The 21,350-nt window shown below is 37.1% G+C and overlaps 1 protein-coding gene across 5 annotated transcripts in view; it reads right to left on the reverse strand.

Moving 5' to 3' along the window:
- MYO16 (myosin XVI) overlaps positions 1-21,350 on the reverse strand; it is a 377,180-nt gene that overhangs the window by 198,393 nt on the left and 157,437 nt on the right. For all 5 annotated transcript variants that reach the window (XM_032100576.1, XM_032100572.1, XM_032100573.1 and 2 more), the window contains exons 5-6: positions 15,936-16,044; positions 2,665-2,789 (exon numbers count right to left, since the gene is read on the reverse strand). In XM_032100576.1, coding sequence (XP_031956467.1) covers positions 2,665-2,789; positions 15,936-16,044 — 234 coding nt within the window. The remainder of the gene's footprint in view (positions 1-2,664; positions 2,790-15,935; positions 16,045-21,350) is intronic.

A 21,350-nucleotide genomic window follows, 5' to 3' on the forward strand; every position in this document is an offset into this window, starting at 1 on the left:
TCCTACATCAGGGAAAAATTTTAATTTGCAAGTTTTGGTGGAAATTGTTTCTTTTATGTGGTGCATAACTGTTGGGGCGCGTATTTCATGTGATGAGATTGATCCAGGTTACAGTTTAGTGGTCTTTACTTTCTCGTAGTCCTCTGCTCTGATTTCAAACATTCCCTTAACTTCTGGGAACAAGGGGGACAAGGTCTGAATCTGGAATTTGGCACAATATAACTGCTCATCCCCAGTCAGAAGGACTTAATACTCACACTGGTCAGTAAGAACAGGGCATAGGAATATTGCAGAAATTGAGAAGTGAGATTATAGACGGTACCTGTATCCCCAAACCACACAGCCCAACTGCATGACTTTTCCTCCTCGAAGAATTGTTAGCTGAAGATATTATTTTTCTTGTGATTGAAATGGATGGATAATGACAATAAAAAGGTCTTGCAAGAAACCTGTTACTACAACTGTGTAGTTCCAAAGTCACTGTAAGAATAGGAACACTGATATGGGAGTCTGGGATATTATTTGCCTTATCTGCTATTTTTGGTTCAGCTGCACATGCAGAGTATGCATAAAGTTTTCACTATGAACATGATTGATGCAAAGGGAATGAATACAGTACAACTCATCCAAAATCTTCCCCTGGAAAGGGTGCAGAACTCCCCTGGGGGCAGAACTTTGCTTCTGCATGCTATGATTTCCAATGTACAAAACCCTCAAATTCTTCCTGTAATTTGACATAGCTTCATGGTGGAGAGAGGGTGTGTTTTACAGAAGAAATTACATTTTCTATTCAGGCATCAACTTGACAAGTGCTATTGTGAAGCAGTTTAAAAGCTCATAGGAAATACTTTACAGCTGAAATTTTTCAAAGAAAAACTATTACAGGAGAATACAACAGAATAAATAATTTTACCAAATATGCTGCGTCTGTCTGTATTGCATGTGCACAAATGTAGGTGTTATGAATCTATGAGAATGTGTGTATTTATATATTTACAACAATAATTTCTTGCTTGAATAATCTTAACTTACAAATGGATTTAGATATGTATTCTGTCAAGAGAAAACAAAACTGATTTGAGACTTAAAACAGAGATGCTTGTCTTTTTTGCACAGGTAGATGTAGAGGAACAAAACACTGTTCCCAGAACACTCTGATATGTATACAACTATGTCAGACTCGCTGACTCGACACCCATGAATAAAGAAACCAAGTCTGTATCTTCCACCAGTTTGTCAGACAAAAGTTTCACGTAATAGAAATCTCAAAGAAAAGCAGAATTACCTACTTTGTATCTACTCCTTGAAAAAATCGGATTACAGCATAAAAACTGTTCAGGCAAAAAGTATCCCTTTCATCAACATTCTACTAAGCAAACAGCAAAAAAACCTAAGTATACACAATGTTTTTCTCCCAGTATTTGCAGTTCTGCTAAACATCTTTCAGAAATGTATTTCAACTATTCCAGCTAACTACAGAAAAGGTTTCATAAAGTAAGATTTATCTAAGTTCATAACTCAGTTTAACTAAGACAATTCTGACTAAAATAGCAATAGAAGTTAAGTACAATATCTATGTGATTTAGCAGCTTAGGTAAAAATATCAGAAAACTGCAAGGTAAATTAATGGTTTTATGAAATAAACTAAAACTTGTGCTGTTTCTTCCCACCCCATCCCTGCTTCCCTCCTGTTTTTAAACTGTTGACTGCCTTGGGGTGGCCATCCCAAAAGTCACAGTGCTCTGTTTCTAGAGAGAAACAGTGGCTGGATGCAACCATCTCAGATATGAGGCTGATTTTTTGATTATAGGTTAAACACTGCACAGGTATTAAAGTATGGAACATTAATCACTCAGTATATTAATTCAGTATCATGAAATGTAATTCAATGCAAATGCAGAATGATAGTAATAATTATTAGTGCTCTAATTATATTAGTACAGTATTTGGAGAAAAAAACAAAGTACTTTAAAAAAGTTATTCAATATATTAACACTGCTGATTTACCATTGAGTGATTGATTGATTGATTGGTAATGGTGTTGAAGATTTTTATATACAAAGGGAACGTTCCACAGACAAGCTATGGAAATACACATGAATTTGGAATTATTTGGCAGCTGAAGAAGTAGAAGTCTGGACAAAACAAAGGGATAGAAGATCTATTTGCATAAAAAAGTATATTGAAATCCCGTGATTACAAATAACATGCAAATTTGGGAGCAAGAGTTCCTGTCCACACATGGTGAATGCTTCAATACACTGAATCAAGATGGGATCACTACATGTTCTAGTAGGAGTCGGCCAGAAGATAGGAGACAACAAAAGGGATCACTCAGTGAAGTTTCAGCCCCTCTCTCACATAGATTGTCAGAGACCACAAGTATCTCCTGGCAGCTTGAAACTATGATATTAATATTTTTGTTATTAATTTTTATGTTGCATATTTACTGGCAAGGAGCAAAAAAACTGTCACTGAGATGTTGCACTACCCTATTTTAAAATCTGTATTATGCATGGAATTGACATACGCCTATATTCAAAAGGCCAGATACAACCAAAATTGTGGTTTATTTTCCTTCTTAAGAGAATTGCCTTGCAAACATGCTGAACTTGTTGCAATACATGCATATTTCCAGGGTGGTGATTACATGTTCCTACTCACCAGGGTAACTCCTTCGTCATTCTTTTGATTCACGCTGCCTCCACTTGAGATGAGCTGTTGGACATCTGTAAGCATTGTCACAGCTCTCTGTATCTTCATTTGGCGCAAGGAATTCAGCTCTACACCTGGAAAAAGAAAAGGATAAAACCTTCTGCTATTTTATTCATCAATAAAGATTTTCTGGGTTTTTAAAAGCTTAATCAACATTTAATTAGACTTTAGTGTATATTTTTAGAGCCTTTACTTACCTACATTTACCAAAAAGTTTATTCCTATTTTTATCAGTCAATACATGGATGATTTAAGTCAGTGAGGAATATCCAATAAACTGCCCTGATCTCCTACTGACTGCAAGAGCAGTTTCAGGTAAAGAACTTGCAATATCAAGAAACCCACTGAGACTGTGAAATAGCTGTGATTGGGAAAAGAATTAAAAAATCTAAGGAAGCCAGTCAAGTGTTTGGGACTTACTTAATTTTTTTTCCTGGTTGCATTCTTTCAGCCGTGCATATACATCACAGTACCCAGACCAGTCCCTCAAATTTGGTGGCTCAGCTGCTTGAGAGTGAAGTCAAGCAAATGACATTAAAACTCAACACTTTTTTATGTGCCTAAGTTATTTTTAACCAGGATTAGTTCCCCAGCTGAGCCTAGACCATTCCAAGGCCCCATAAACCAAGAGGAAATGTGGTGTGGCGGTAGGAACAAATGGGAGGGGATGAAAGGAATGAAGGGTATGGGACTGCTTGTGTCAGCAATGCTATGGAAAGAACAGTTGTCAAAGAACAGTGCTAAAAAGAAGATAAGGAAGGCAGTCTATAACCAAAAGAAAGCATGGTCTCCAGTCTGAAGAGGTTTAAAATAAGAAACAGGATACAATAAAAGTGTGAAGTGGTTAAATTAGAAACTGGCTGTGGTTTGATTGGAATAAATAACCAAAATTTTGGGCTTCATTCCTCTGCTTCTAGCTCCATGTGATGATTTAAACCCCATATATAGAAAATGTAATTTGACTATAAATATCCTTGCTCTCTGTCCTGGACATGACATCGCAAAAACTCATATGAATAAATGATTTTTTGTTTCTCTTCTACATTTGTCACTAAGCTGGAAAATGATGAACTATAAATTAATTTAATTAATATGTATTTAACTTAACATTTTTTTCTTCAACACTTCTTGAAGTTCTTTACATTATAAAAAAAAATTAAACCATGTTTCAGGGTAAAATCATATTTTGAATTTCTTAGTTTTAATCTGCCCTGGAACTTGCATAAATGGGTGTATGATACATAGTTCACAAAAGCATTCAAACTTTTTTTCTAACATGCCATTGTACACACTGCTTTATGTTCTGTTGCCTGCAACACTTGTAAGAGTTTCAGCTCTGAAATGAAATGCTCAGTGGGAGCACTGTCTTCCTATTCTCTTCTGTCACCAAAATGATACTAAAGAACACCAAATGTAAAACACAAATGCAAACATGACATGGATAAAATTACGTTTTCTGTATCTGGATTAACCCTGTGATCTTTCATGTGAATGTAATTTAGACAAACACATACGTGTATATATCTATATCTATCTATCTGCTTAGAGATTTATACTGATAGATTAAATTAGACAATGTCCCCAAAGGAGAATGTGTTTAACATGCTACTGCCTGACAGTTGGTAGACCAGAACACAAGGCAAATTTCATAGAATGTTCTCCGTGTCTCCTAAAAATCAATGTATTTTGTCAGAACTAAAGCTTTTATGCCTTCATCACATTTCAGAGTAATGATTTGAAACTACCTGATGATATTTATGATATTTATGCAGTGCTGCATGACATCTGTCAAATCCTTTTTTTCCTTTCTGTTTCTGCCTATTTCCTGCTTTTTGCAACGGTAAATTGACGGTTTAACATTCTTGTCCCAGTGACAGAACTCTCCCAAATACCTAAGGGCAATATACACCCAAAATTAATTATCATTTGCAGTGCTAACTTAACATTTTAAACATACAACATTGAAGACTCAGCAGACAAAATGAAACTTCATTGGTCCAGATGAAGTTTTTTCTAATGTTCTAAGGAAGGAAAGATTAAAGTTTAAAAATATATGAAGCATTTTATACCTGATAAAGGCATCCATACTTAAGTACTGCTGACAGAACTTATGTGAATTTTTTCTTCCTCTTGATATGTCTGGTAAACAATTAGAACAAGTTTTGGGTTTCAAGGAGAGAGGAAACAGGTGGAAATTAATGTACTGCCTCTTTTTTCTGGGAATACCTCAAACACTCAAAAACAAAAACTAAGTTCACAATCCACAAGTCAGAAATACCAGTTTCTGATTTTCCCAGGAAGAAAAATGAAATAATAATAATAATAAAAAAAATACTGAGAGTGAAACACAGTTATTGTCGGTTTGTTTCCTTCATCACGTTTAACATAAATTACAGTAATGCTTACAGGCTGAGGGCAGGGGCCAGCTGAGTCCACTCAGCCTTTTCTAGCAATATACTACTGACTTACACCCAACATCGTCAGAGAATTAACATATCAGTACATTCTTATATTAGCAGTGAAATATTGATCCTTACTACTTGTAAATTCCTTTTATAGAACCTTGGTGTGACCTGTCTGGGGCCACAAAAAGCCTGGCCGTTGAAAGATTAACTCTGCTCATCTTGAAGAAGAAATCAAGAAAAGTATTCAGTTGCATTAATTGCCGTATTATTTTCTATTGTAAATGTAATGTAGCCATCAGCTCAGAGAAAACACATAAACCAAGCTACAGTGCAACAAAATCCAGTCTGTATTAATCCAAAACCTATTCAAAACAGCTTTACTGGCTTCAAATTAACAGTTGTATAAAGGAATGATACATATTTCATTAAACAAATAGAAGTAAATTAGCCTGCCAAGAGAAGTACCAAAGTGACATGGTTCCACAGACTTCATTTCTTAAATATCCAGAGTGGGTTTGAAAATGTTACAGAAACAATAGTTTCCCTTTCTCTACCTTTACAAAAAATATAATGAAAACATGTAAAAATAATCTATGTTGCAGCTTTAGAAGTGTAGTTTTGAATTCCAAGAAATCAGGAGCTATTAGGCTTTGAGCAAAGACTTCTCTGGTGGGGAGCTGAGAAGCAGATTTATCAAGCACGCACATGTATCATTCTCTGAGGCTCAAACAAGGAGACCTTGTCAATAAGTGCTTTCCTTTAATCAAGCTCATAATTCTGGGGAGTCTGTTCTCCATCCCCAGGGAGTGATACTTTCCAGGAATTTAGATGGAACAACAAAATGCTACTCGTACAGTAAGTAATTCTCACCACCTGAATCAAAGAATGACCTTCACATTGCTTTTCAAAGGGGAAGTGTGGTTTAGATATTCAGCTGAAATGGGACAACAGCCAGCATGAATAAAAGGAGGAAGAGAAACACATTGCCATCTACTATGGAAACAGATTCACGTTGCAGAAAATGAAAAGCCAAAAAAAAAAAAAAGGCATACTATAGAAAAAAACTCCAAATACCCTGTAAAATCAGAAGAGCTACACGCTCAGGAATTCTGCAGGAGGTGAGATGGAGAAGAAACAGTTAAAAAAGCAGTGACCCTGAAGGGCACACATTTGGTGATGAGTATCAGCGCTGATGTCAGGCAGGAGCATAACCTAAAAGCTACAAAATAAATTACCTCTCACTGTTTAAGAAAAACACCTGACAAGGCCATTTCATGTGCTTTGGCTGTCTCACCTTCTCTGGCATATGGTTATAGAAAGGAATAGAAAAACCTCAGCTAAATAATGCAAAAATAACTTTCCAAAAGTTTCAGTGATAAAGAAATACAAGGCAAACAGGATTGCTATTAAACACATTTTCCTCACAAATGTCCAGTAGAAAGAAGCATGCAAGGGGAACACCCGTTCCTGGGACCAGCACAAAGCAAAACACTGAAGCACTCTTCGCACCCATTGCACACACCCCCAGCCAGCAGCCGCTCTTGCTGTAGCATGCAGGTCTCATTCTCCAATGGGCTTAACATTCTTAAGGAGAGGTCAACAGCATCTTGTCTTGCAAACACAAATGTACATTAAAAACTTGCAACAGCTTTGAGAAGCCATTCTCTCTTCTCATACTTCTACAAGTGAGTCTTCTCTCACTTGTAACTATATCTGCCCTTCCTGCACAGAGCTGTAGATGCAAGGCTCTTTTCACCCCATGTATGATGGGCCTCTCCTACTCTTCTATAATTCAGGGGATACCACATTTTAGAATTTGTATTTTTCTTCTCTGCAGCGTAGAATACAATAGACATGTTAAAAAAAAAAAGTCATGGTACAATTCTTTAAATACTGATTTTCATTCATTGAAATATTCAGATGTAGCTATTACTTTATCTGCTGAAAGTTTTAGAAAAACCTTGTCAACAGCATTATTATTGTGAGATTACATTGTTCAATAGCCCTTGTGCATATCACCTGGCATTATATGAATCTGATTTTCAAAGGTCAGCATACAAACAGCTACATGCCAGCAACATTTACCGTGTGAGAAGGGAAGCTAGTATTTTCACATTCTGCAAAAGAATGTATACTTGCAAAACTACTGGGGCCTATAGCTCCAATTCACTGCAGCAGTACTGACTGTTGCTGGAGGGTTTTGCCTGTCTGCCTTTAAAGATACCATTACATATATTTAGCGAAGCATGTTTAGTTTCATAGGCTGGTTTGGAAGGAACTTTAAAGATCATCTAGTTCAACCACCCTGCTACGGGCAGGGACACCTTTCACTAGACCAGGTTTCTCTGAGCCCCATCCAACCTGGCCTTGAGCACTCCCATGGATGGGGCATCCACAGTTTCTCTGGGCAACCTGTTACAGTGCCTCACCATCCTCACAGTAAGGAATTTTTTCCTAATATCTAATCTAAACCTACTCTCAGTTTAAAACCATTGTCCCTGTCCTCTCAGTACATGCCCATGTAAAGAGTCTCTTTCCATCTTTCCTGTAGGCTCTCCTCAGGTACTGGAAGGCTGCAACAAGGTCGCTGCAAAACCTTCTCTTTTCCAGGCTGAACAAGCACAATTCTCTCAGCCTTTCCTCATAGGAGAGGTGTTCCATCTCTCTGCTTACCTTGGTGGCCTCCTCTGTTCTCGCTCCAACAGGTCCATGTCCTTCCCATACTGGGGACCCCAGAGCTGGATGCAGCACTGCAGGTGAGGTCTCACCAGTATGGAGTAGAGGGGCAGAATCACCTCCCTTGACCTGCTGCCCACACTGCTTTGGATGCAGTCCAAGGTACAGCTGGCTTTCTGGGCTGGTAAGGTTTATTTCCTTCTAGTCTGAATATGCTGTCAGAAGTGAAGTTCCCACCTCCTCCTCACGTAGATACCAGAATGACAATTCTCCCACTCTAGCGAACATGCTTTTATTCCTCTCTCTTCTACAATAAGGACATTGATGATCCTTTCAGCTAAAATTAGTTAAGTGAACTGTCTCTTAACGTGTATGGAAACAAAAATATTTTTTGTAATTTATTTCAAAAGACTGGCACAATCTCAAGGCTTAATATTAATGCATTCATTTGTGGATACATATTGCATGTTTATTATTTTATTTGTAATATTAATACTAGAACACAGAAGCAAAAGAAGTATATCACTGTCTGCAGCTACTTGTGGTAAATATCATGTCTGAAATGAGATCATCACAGATGGTGTTTCTACACTACAGATCGTACTGCAAGGTTTTAATATGTTATAGTTAATTTTTTTTATGAGAGACCAGTAAAAGCAGACTACTCAACACATGCAAGGGATTCAGGAGCTGAAGGTGAACACAGGCCAGGCAGGTCAGCACCCTCACTGACCAGGGCACAGTCCCACAGTACCCAAAAATTAAAATCGAGCAGGTCTGGTGATGGGAATCAGAGCCAACAGAAGTCCTGTGATTGCCAGAAAAGCCTCGAGCAACAAATACAGGTAAATCAGATGAAGCAAGGAATCAAGTCAGTGGTCCAGGGCAGGCATCAGCAAGGATCATGGCTAGGCACAGGACTACCTCAAGCAAGGACCTGAGACTAAATGTGGCTGCAGAGATAAAGGATGGGTGAAAGATTATGACAGTGCTGCTCCCAGCTTTGCCTCACAGCTTACCTCTTTCCCATCTGACAGCTCCCAGGTTACAAGGCCATCACAGCTGGCCTTGAGCACAGGCAGCCAAGCCCCTGGGAGCAGGGGCGGAGGAGAGGTCGCGGGGCCTGTGGGTGCACTGTGGGCACTGACATTTTTTCCAACTTTATAAAGGTTATAGTTTTAGGAAGTCTATAAAGAAGTGAAAATATGCTTCTGATGGTAATGAATTAGATTATTTCTTGATAAGTTGTCTGAAAGGATATTGAAAGGATATCCCCAGTTTCTGATATTTTTCACAATCTTTTTTCAAATCTTAGCAAAGCCTATTCGTCAAGGAGATGCCTGTTTTCCTTCTAGCATCTGTTAGAAAACCAGATCATAAACTACTGGCTATAATTTTAAATGTTAATTTCAGTGTCAAAAGTTAGTGAATTTAAAGGTTTTCCCTTTGACAGAAACATATGGGTAACATCCTGGAAGCACAAAAATATTAAGAGGAATCTAAGACTTCAAAGCCAGTCCCCCAAGAACTAGAAAAATTAAAAATTAAGGCAGCTTATTCATGCTTGTATTAGAAAACACAAAGGCCAAAGGAAGATGAGCATTCTCAATTATGACATTTTCTAATGTGTCCCATTTCCATGTGCTTCGTTTTGTGAAAGGACCTACTGAAACATTTAATTTGTTCCTTTGTTCTTAGTGGCAACACCAACACTTAACTCCTACCATCAATTATTCAGGCTTTCTGCAGAAAATAGATTTTTTTGTGTGTGATAATCTTATGGGTAGGTGATTCCTGATCAACAAGAATCAAAGTGAAATAAACCTTGAGCAACCCTGAGGCTGTTTGGTTTTGATTGCCTATTTTTCTATCAACCTACTGCATCAATATTGTTGAAAGAAAATTTGTAAGGATAAATCAAGATCATGGTGCATATGGTTCTGAAATAGAAAATATGTCAGGGGATTTAGTTGTAGCTAAAGATTGCTGATCTTTAGTGCTAACAATCTGCATGTGTTGGCATTTACTCCATTCTAACTGCAGTATATTAGCAATAATTCCTTTTATGTCTGTGAAATAATTTTAAATATTACAATCTAGACCAGTATTTTTCTGAAATGATATTAATTTATATCTGTTGCTTTTCTTGACTGCACTGAAGCAACTCTAAGATTTTTTCCCCTTGTTGGATTACTAAATCTGTTTAAGGGTTTCTGCAGCACAACCTCAACATCAAAACGTTTTGGTGTACACATTCATTCCTTTTAACTAATAACAATCAAACCCGATGAAAAATACACACAACTGGGATTTTCATTTTGATCTTATTCTCACAAAAGTGCCAGAGTGTTGAGAAGCACACAACGAGATGTATTGTCCAAGTGTTGGCAGCTGTGGAGCTGTAGGGACAGGCTGTGTCGGGAGAGCCAGGGGCTGTCCTGTGATCTCTAGCAGACCCTCAGCAGGACACAGCTGAGCCTGGCAGCCAAGTGTGACCCATGGCAAAGCAGACAGATGCTCCTGAAGGAGCTCCACACCTGCAAAACACCCACACTGGAGCAGAGGAAAAGTGTGAAGAAGAAAAGGGGCAGAGGGAGAGACTGCCATGTACTGACTCGAGCTCCCCCATGCCTCCTTGTGCTGCTTGTGAGGGTAGAAGAGTTTGGAGTGAAGGAGAGAAGCCTGGGAAAAGGGGAGGAAAAGTGTTGTTCTAATGTTTGTCTTTCTGTTTCTCACTACCTGAACCTATTCCAGCTGACAATTTTCACGAAGCTGAATCTGTTTATCCTGTGACAGTAACTGATAAGCAGTCTTGCTCCCCTTGTCAGGAAGGGAATGGGTGAGCAGCTTTGTGGGATTTTTTAGTGCAGCCGCACCAGATTTTAGGGATAACTTCAAATTAACTTATAGCTTAAATCAAAAATAGTTTTGGTGTATCTTCCTATCGCATTCTAGACTACTGTAAAATGTCAGGTTTGCAGCAATTTTTTTCTTAATCCTTGTCCATTACTTTTCTAAATCAGATTTTCCTGCACATGTCATTCCCCATATGTTGTTAACTGTTGGCTTCAGGGAAATTCTCCTTATTGTAGTAATTTAGAAGTTGGCTATTTCTGGCTAATGTTAAAAACTGTCTTCAGTGTAGGATTCTGTACTAACGCATAGCTGCTTTTATTTTTTTTAATTCTACCCACTGCTGTGAGGTAGAAAAATAAATTTATTTCTTCTATTTTGCAGCTGAAGAGTAATCCCCTTGATAATAAGAATTTAACAAACCATGGTCTGTATTTGCAATATCTGCACAATATTTTAACTGATTTAAACCATGCAAAACCACATAAAGGGATAGGGCTTGCACATGGTTTTGGCTCTATATGCAGTTTTCTGAGACACCTGAATATGATCCTTTTAATATTCAGGGAACAGACCCATTATTCCCCCACCTTGGAATAGCATAATAGATTTTGCTTAAGGTGCATGAAATCTCTAGTACCATCAAAGGTCAATAACCTTTAACCAGCTATTTAAAATTAATTTGCCCCCACAGAAAGTGAGTAATACTGTGTAAAATACTTTGCAGAAAAGCAATACCCATTTTTTCTTCTGTACCTGTGTCACACTAGAAAAAGGAATACCATCTGTACCTTCGGGTAGATATGTTATTTAAATATAGTCATTCTTCAAAAAATAAAATCACAACAGATGGTTTTCTTTTGCTTTTGTAATGATCTGCTACTGCATGAAATTCTCACTAAACAACAGACAAAAAAGCTATTAAATTTGCTTTCAGATGTGTGTGATACGTAGACATTTCTTTAAAAAAAGGGGAAAAAAAAGAAAGATGTAAATGTCCAAATATTCTTTTTTCAGATTAAATAACAAGGCTGATGTTCTTGGAATGCACAGTTGTCCTACTGAAAACTGAAGCCTGAGATCTTGGAGGACAAAAGAGAACAACTCTTTTTTGGGAAATGAATTACAATGAATTTTTCACCTCCTGTGACTTGGCAAATACAGAAACAAGAGCAATCTGTCAATCATTTTTAGTTTATAGCTGAGTCATGCAATACACTATACAACTAAATACCAAGTAAGGAAATAAACAAAAATATTGCATTCCTCAAAGTGTTAAATACTTAAAACAGCCTAATGGAAAAGGAGGAAAAAAAGATCATATGCCATGATCAGAGTTTCACTGACACAGTTCTACAATAGAACATTCTGCCTCCAGAAACAGAGAATACACTCACAGTCATTTAAAGTTTGATAGTTTTAAAATGCCATTAATGAATCAAAAGATTTGCCTTAAAATATAAAACTGTTATTGATCAAAATAAAGGTTATGGAAGGTGCTGTGTGAAATTTCTTGATGATTCCAATAATCAATCAGGTTTAAAATGAAACAGGACAAGTAGTGAAAAAAAAAAAAAAAAATCACCTTTTTACATTATTATTTTCATTTCACCTCTGAAGGGAGACATTTCCTGAAAGTAAACAATGAATGGCTATGAAGCTAAAGGCATAAGTGGCAACAAAGAAAATTTCAAATGAAAACAAAATGAAAAGAAATGACATAAAGATGGCTTAGCACTGGAAGGCAGCCTAGAGAGAAGTAGAATCTCCAGTCCCACCTGGCCTGCTCTCAGTTGGCCTTGTCTTGGCAGATGTTGAAGTCCTTAAATGTCATGACTTTCTTATCATAGCAAACCAAGACCATCAGTAGCATGGAGAACCACTGACATCTTGGCATAGAACAGATTTAACAGCTTTTACTGGTGTTTTCATTGCGGCTGATCAAATTAATAACCCTTCTGCTCTCTATAGTCAGCATTTCCTATCACTGTTCGTGATAGGACCACAGACTACTGAATAGGCATCTACATATAGACCTGTAAATTTCAATATCCTAAGAGTCATCCTGCATAGCAGACTTCTATGTCTCAGCTGGCCATTCTGGGCTGCCTTCAGAGCACATGAAAAGCAGGCAGTTCAGATCCTAATTCATGTGCCTCATTACAGATGCCTACCTTCAAAGCATCTCTTTTTCTCTAAGGGTTGGCTATAGACTATGAGACATTAGTTTTAGATAAATCAACCCAAGTAAAGTCCTTGAGCCCATGAGCCCACTAGGCTTCTGAGTGCCCCCTGGACATGATCTGATATCATATGGTTAAGATATTTCACTTTCCTAAACATGAAACAGGTTGTTGTATTTTCCCTTCCATCCTCAGTTAGGGTTATCTTAAATGAAGCTTACAATATGCCAGAATTTTTACCCAACAGAAACAATGCTCTTAATATACACAGGATATATACCTCAAATTGTGTTCTCTTAGGTAACTGAAGTCTGCTAATTGCTTTCTTCAGTGAATAATCACTTTTAGTATACAATGTAACATTATTTATATAACATTATATAACAGCAGAGAAAGCTAATTTCTATACAGGAAAAGAGAATTTTTAATGAAATTCTAATAATATCATTAGACTTCAATAATAAAATCTCCATCTAACATCCTCATATGTTATATTCCATAACAATAAAGTATATATGGAAGCTTTCTGGCAGTTGCTAGATGACTACAATATTTTGTACTTGTGGTACTCCTGTGCCCTAACAGATCATTTACAAGCAGAACTCAAAGAACTAACTCCAGTAACTGTCTTAAAATATAGAAATCATTAAAGGCATCCAAGGCTATTGTTATCACTTATGGCTCCAGGCCTTCCACAGAGTAAATTAGATTTTTTCAAACAATGAAAAGCAGTTCAGTCACTAAGATCTGTACTGAAATTAAACAGATACAGTGAGCTACCATAGAAGTGAAATCTGTAAGGAATTATATACACACTAGACTTCTAAGAATTCTAGTGTTCCCAATTAAAAAAGTTTTCTGTGGCTTCAAAGCTACTTGTTCCAATCTTGCTTTGTTTCATTGAAGTAAATTGATAGCTTCTGGTTTGCTCGTTAGCTGAGCATAAGGTACCTAATTGCACTTTTCTCCATGAACTCTGCAATCAGAGGCAATGATTAGAGTATAGTCTATTCTACACACAAATCTCTTCTTAACATTGTAAACCAGGCTGCACAGCTGAATGCAGAATATTATGAAAGTATTTTAGGAATGCAGGGAAGTTCAGAGAATGGGGAAATATTCTTTACACATTGTTATTAAAGGGTGAGACTATGGCTGGGTGTTTCTCAACACTACAGGCCAAAGATGGTATTGACAATGGGATCAGCTAATCTTGTAAAACAAGGCTTGGTCCTGACGTTGTATTCACATGCAGGTGCGCATGGGGATTACTGCCATGAGGAGAACTTCACCAAAACAATCCACAGAGAAACATTTACTCTGGGAAATTCAAAGTAATTCATACTTATTCATACAGCTTAATTTCCTTCAAGAATCTCCTCCTCAGTTACTATTAATCATGGTAGGCTATACAAATATTTCAGTAGGTATTAACTACTATTAACAGAAGTCAAATGCAAAATAAGGATACTTTGAGCTGTCTATTGTTCCAAGAATAATACTAGCAGACCAAGCAAAGCTGATGGGCATTTTGACACTGATCACCCAAAGCCCAGCTTTTCATACCAAGGGGTAGGACTGATCTCTCCTAACAATCTAACCCTAAAACTTGTCAACTTAAGTTCTTCTTAGTCAGCAGAAACAGTCCTGGAAGTCAGTTCTCCTCACCTAGCCAGGCTAGGAAGAGATGAAACAACACATGCATTTCCTCTTTTGCTCTACTGACGAAAAGGTCTGGATGATTAGCTTCAGCTTACCCATCTAAAGTTAGTAGAGGTAGATGTCACCTTCAAAATGTTTATGTTTTTTTAATTTGGTAACTTCCCACATTCACATAATCACTGTTTAATTAGGAATAGTGCCTCTCCTCTCTACTGTGAAAGAGATACTACTGATAACTGTAGAAACTAACCAATCTTTTATTTTTTTTCCCCAAATCTATCTCATTTTGCAACCAAACAAAATAAGTGACAAACCAAGGAAAGAGGAAACATTTCCTGATAGACTTGTATTAACAATTGCAAGTAAGCAGACTACATCTTGTATGCTACAGAAGTTTTGCATGTTACCTGTTAAATATGAATCAAAGTACTTGGAATATTTAGACAGCAAATGTCTACATTTTTAAAGCAATAAAGTTTTTAGAAGCTAACAGCTGCTTTGCCATTAGAAAAATCCAAAACCAGAGCTGTGAAGACACTGCCACGCACTGAGAAAACAAAATTATGAAACATGCAATACACTGGATGTGTGCAGTATAGGACCTGACACTGTGATTTCCTTGACACTTTCCTTAAATGTTTATTAACAGAATATAATTTAACTTAGTTTATGTTAAAGAAGGTTTCTTATATGGAGGCAATGTTGAAAATACACATTTTTTATGTTATTGCTCATCATATTTGCTTAATGCCTTTTCCTCAGTGTCAAGATGAGCCACATACAATGTTAAAACAACCTATCATAGTCAAAAGCAATGCCAGAAATCTCACTTCAGAACTCTTATCTAAGTTTGGAACTGATGAGCAACAAATCCGGTTTTTTGATACAAGTCCTGTCATCTATAACATATTAAGCATAATTCATAATAGAAACCTAGCTACAGTATTTTCACAATTAAAAAAAACCTCAAACCAATACGAATATTTTTGAATAAGGGATAAAGTATCATATGCATTTTCATCCAAATTATTTGTAAAGATTTATTTATTTATTTAGCAGTCTGTCACTCAAAAAAAATTTCCCTGAGACTACACATGGGAAATGAAACAAAATGTAAAACCTGGTCCTTGAATAGTAAAATTAATTGTTTTAAAAGCTTCTGCATTGCTGAAGTTTTTCTGCTTTGAAATTACATTCTAACATCTCCATACAAAAGATGAAAAGCAGTTTTGACAATGACAACTGCCATTAACCTTTGTTAGTTGTTCCAATTTAAGTACACTGAAAACTTTTGTGGTTACAAATCATCTTCCTCCCCCTCATCCCCAAACTAATATAGTTCAATTGGTTTTAATGTGACTTACATCAGATCAGTATACATCCTTATCATATTTATGACATGTTCAATAAAAGCATTCCAAAAGCTGAAGGGCTGACTTACCATTTTCTTCCAAGTACATCAGAAGGATGCTGCTAGATTCAGTCCCTTCTACAGCATAATCAAGTGCAATATTTCCATTAACATCTTGCAGAAGCACATTTGCTCCAGCCTACAGACAAGAATTAAAAGCACTTTAGGTTTGTGTAGTGAAATCCCAAAACACAACTGAGGCTCTTACACAGTCCCGTTCGAAAACATTTCAGAGCTGGGGTCCTTAGACAGCAGGCTGATTACAACCTGAAACAAAACCAAACACACAAAAAAGCAAAGGCAAGGTGAAGGGCTCATGAATGTCAAAAAGCTGGCTTTGTTTGACACAGCTGCCACTCTTGCCCCACTAGCTGTCCAGCCTGCTTTTGCTACACAGATGTCCGAGTTGCTCTTCGGTGAGTTTTGGAACCACCGCCATTTGCAGCGCAACACTTTAAAGTCAGCTGTCACCGACCACAGTCTGCCTTAAAACACTCCACAGCAACCAGCAGTGGTTCAAAAGGTGACTGACAAGCAGCACAGACACCCCTGCAGTAGGGATGGGCAGACAGCTGGTCTGGGTAACCTTGTCAGCTGGCCCGACCTCTTATGGCTTCAGCCATCAATCGAACCTCAAAGAGAACCACCCACTGCTAAATAAAATTGACATTTGTCACCAACTGGAGACAATGAAAGTGAGCTTGATGAGTTCAACTGTAGTCCATAAAGAAGCCAGGCTGAAATTTCTCTAAGTTTCATTCAAAATTCAATATAAAGGACAAAGGACTAAGAGGAGCCCTTGGGGGTGAGGGGTGGTGAAATGAATAGATTCGTGAGAAAAGATACCACCAGCACGATAAGAAAACTTGTATTTTCTACATTAAATATGGTCAATGAAAGAATTTGCACTATGAAGGGAAATCTTAGGGTTTTTTTAATAAGAAAGCTCTCATCCTTGAAAATATAAATTTCTGGTGGACATAGAAGCTTACATTACTAGTGTTACATTACTAGAAGTTACATTACTAGTGAATTGTCATGTATCTTCTTTAAGAGGTTGTAACATTAATTAATTTTAAATGTTCTCTCTATGGCTTTTAATGGCAAGGAATTATGAAATAAGAGTGACCTCAGGTAAATTTAATTACTTTTCTTAGCAGCTTGTATGATAAACACCTTCGCTAATAAAAATGAGAAGTATCAAGGACTGCCTTTCTTAAAACCACAGCAGCAGAGGTCAAATGTAATAAGAAATTATTAACAGAAGGCATGACTGCTTCTTTCAGGGTCTTTCTCTGTAAGTATTGTATCAAAGAAAAACTTGCAATAGGCTCAGCTCCTCGCTCAGAGTGAAATATGACATGAAAAACTAGCAAGTTCATGTAGGCATTATGTCATCAAACCTAAGGTGTTGAACTGTTAGTCTGAGGTCATTTCAGTTTCCATCACAGTGACCAGGAGACAGACAGACATCAAAAATAACTCACCTCAGCTGTCTCAAACACCTCAGATTAGACCATATCCTATGCAGCAAAATAATCTTTCCTCCTACAAAACACACTACTTTCTTCTAGTCTTTTCTTGTTGCACTGACTGTAAGGGGGAGCCTAGAGAGCAAATTTAGATTAGATGTATATCTTCTGAATCGTTAAACGAGATTAGAGGAGAGGAGTTGACTCTCATGCTTAGTGAAAAGGAATGGAAGGAGACTTACAAGTGTAAAATCTTTCATTCATAGTGCCATGAAAACAAATTTCTACTCTCTGTCCTGACAGATAAAATCAAAAAGATGATACAAAATCAAATAAAGGGTGGATTTGAAGATCATAGTATCTTTAGAGGATGGTTTAACAACTATTTATTGTACTTGTTTCACTACTAGGAAGTATGATTTTTGTGTTGCTTTCTACTTATTGACCCATGAGAGTTTGCTGGTGAAGGTAGAATTATGGAAGCAAAACTATTTCATATCTCGTTACTTTGCATATAATAAAAACCCACAAAGTCTTGCAGGTATCTATCTTTCCTTGCACATAGATAACCTCCAGACAATGCCAGAAGAACATTTTCTTCCTTGTTGAGTTAAGAAACCAAAAGACCTTTGACGTACCAAATTCAGGAAAAGTAGGATAATTACTTTGGTCAGCAGCACACTTTTAATTCATTCTAAGATGTAGTGTCACTGAAGGAAGGACATAATATGGAATGACTCAGTTCCAAGCAATTTTTATTGGGTACTTCTATATTCATTAATTTCTTGAGAAATGTTCGCAATGCTACCAGACAGTTTGATCAAGCTTGGTGACAGTTGTGGCAGCAGCTGTAGGAGAAGCCCTCAGAATTTAAGAAGCAATCCTGTACAATGGTGAACATCTAAAAGTAGGATCTTGCTTTAAAAAGAAATATTTTAAGGGTATTAATAATAGGCATTTTTAACCTGGTGTATCGTCCCTGCCTCCCAGCTCTGCACCATCTGTGAGCTTACTGAGGGTGTGCTCTGTCTCACTGCCCACATCAGTCATGAAGACCTTGGACAGGACTGGACCCACTACTAACCAGGGGGCACACCACTACTGTGGAACATGTTGCAGGCAACAGACATCACAGATATTGTACCTTTAGTTTAGATTCAGATGGCCAGAACTGTGCTAAAGAACTTGAGTACTCTATTACATATACAGCCTTGTAGGCCAAACAATAAGAAACCCACATATATCTAGAGATGGGATTCAGATTATCTGAATATAGTCCTGCTTTGTTCTTAGGTTTCTGTTCATAGCTCTTGAAGAAAACATGAGAAAAACTGTCCCCATGCTGCTATTAATTTCCAAATTTATATGCATACCTTGTTTATATTCTAAATGCTATTCCACATTTATTCCGTTTCAATACAACTCACTTGAATTCTGCATGCAGTGCTTTAATGCATATGAAAAGTTACTGGCTTACTTATTTTCAACACATCCTCATTCTCAAGTCATTTCTTAATAAAAACAATAAATATTTTGCAAAACTTTATGCAATATATCCCATAAATATCAAAAATATTTTTGAGAGAAGTATTTGTCTGCAATGATAAATTGCTTGTTTTAGAAAGACTGCAGAAGGAACATCTTTAAATATATTATTTTACAGGTGATCCTAAAGACACCTAGTTAAATATACCAAATGCAAAATGCAACTGAAATGCATTTGTGCTATGCAGCGCAACATCCATACACAGATACAGCAAAAGAGACTGAATTCTTGTGATCAGTAATAACTGAGTAGACAGTACCAGATTTGCATAGAATCCCCATATGATCAGAAATCTGAGCCTGCTGCCAAAGAGAAAATACCTTTGGCTAGTGAAAGGACAAAAGATTTCCTTTCTAGCTCCAGCAATGATGATTCAAAATACTTCAATTTTTATTAGGATCACTCTACTTCATGTTTTTTAATTCTCTTTTAGTTTCTGTCTATTTACCTCTCTGTAGAATCTCTGATGTTTTCAAAGCTTTCATTTCAGAAAACCGGAGTAGAATAGCTAAATTCCACATATATGCAAAAATGGTGACCCTAAAGATTAGCTAAGGAGCTCAGAAGCAGTATAGCCTGAGGTAGGTTCGATGTGCACAGTCTCACAGTACCAATCTATGTGCACACCCATGTTTTTTGTGAACATGGTGCAGTTTGAGATGACTTCCCACTCAGTGGACCAGAGATGAACAGCTTCAGATTCAGTGCAGAGTACACGATACAATGTACATCCCCACTACAGCTTATCCCATGGTCACATCTCTGTATAGCTAAACTTGGAGCTAATTTAGGATACTAGAGAGAAGAATACTGCTTTTGCTTAACAGGATGCCATAGGAGCTGAACTCTTCCTTCCCAAATAATGTTCCAGAAGACAGAGAAGAAGCCCAATAGCTTTTGAAGTCTAAGCACTGCTGGAAATTTTGATTTGTAAGAATTTACAAGAACTACTAACTTCATCAAATGTGAACAGTCCTCTGCAGTGCTCTGTCCCTATAGAAGCTACCCTTTTCCCCCTGGGAGAGGCACCCAAGTATAAATGCAGTCGCAAACTCCTAAGACTATGTTGCTGTAGCTGTATCCAATGGATTAATGTCCAAATTCCCACTGGTAAGCTAAAAGTTGAGTTTAGACCACATTCTACAGTTAGGAAGCCTTATTAGTGATACTATTAACTCAGAAGCAAACATTCAATAAACAATCAATCTCTCAGTCTCTCTTTTTTCTTTTTTTTCTTTTAAGAATTAACTGAATTCCAAAAATCAATTTAACATTCACAGGGGCAAATGTTAGAAAGCCTTAAAACTTCCTTCTGTACTATTTATTATTTGGCCAATATTCCTTCCTACTCTTTCTTATTTCCAAGGTTGCAATACAACTTATGATTGCCAAATGAGAAATATATCTACTTATCATTACTCAAAAAAAAAAAAAGGGCCCAGGAATCTCCATTCTGAGGAATGTGTCCTTATTTAAAGATTTAAAATTATTTATCTCCTTCTGTCTCTCTGAACTCCAATATATTTTGTGTATCAGCAGTCTAACTTTATCAGGATAGGTGAAAACCACATGAAAAACTGTGGGTTTACACCTTCTCCAGCCATCTTCAACCATCTCCAATATTCAGGGACAGAATTTTAAGTACTAGTTTGTGTGTCCAGAAACTCAGTGCCATCACAACAATATGGACAGCAGTGTAATCTTGTTTAGGCATTGCTTGAGGACTCCTAAGTTACCGAGGTTCCCCAAGGACTGGGAAGAGATTTGGGCATTTCTCTGCCTAGGTACTACCTCTTGCTTACCTTCCCAGATAGGATGTCACAGGTTTTGCACCCAGAGAACGTTGTACTCAGAAGGCTTTCCTGGTGGAACTGCTTTCTGAACCAGGGTCAGCATCAATCCACTTTAGCTGGAAGACTGGTTTCAGATTCCTGAAAGTCTGACTGATTCACTGAAATTCTTAAAATCCTTTCTTCTCTTGCATACCTTATATTATTCTCTCAAACTCATGGACCATGCAGGTTATTTAAATATTTGAAATAACTAACTAATTTTTCTTTATTCATATTGTAGAAAGTCCCATGTGCATTATAAAATATTTTTAATACAGAAACGATGACCCAACAACTGCCTCTATCACTTAGGATTACCACCTTTGACTTCATGAGGTTTTATGAAGGCAATCAGAAATACCGTAGACCTTGAGAAATGTGTGGATATTGAAAAAAAAAAAAAAAAAAAAAAATTAATATACCTGTTGCTATTAAAAAACCCCAAAACAACCCCAAAATTTTCTCCTAATAGCAGGCTTCTGCACAGTTCTTACAATGGTTCAATTGTTCTACAATATGCTAGCTGTGTGCAAATTGTGCAGTCATCTGTCAACCCCATCACCAAACCTTTTTTTTACCTGTTTATATTCATATA

This window comes from Corvus moneduloides, chromosome 2 (genome assembly GCF_009650955.1).
Source record: "Corvus moneduloides isolate bCorMon1 chromosome 2, bCorMon1.pri, whole genome shotgun sequence".
NCBI lineage: Eukaryota > Metazoa > Chordata > Aves > Passeriformes > Corvidae > Corvus > Corvus moneduloides.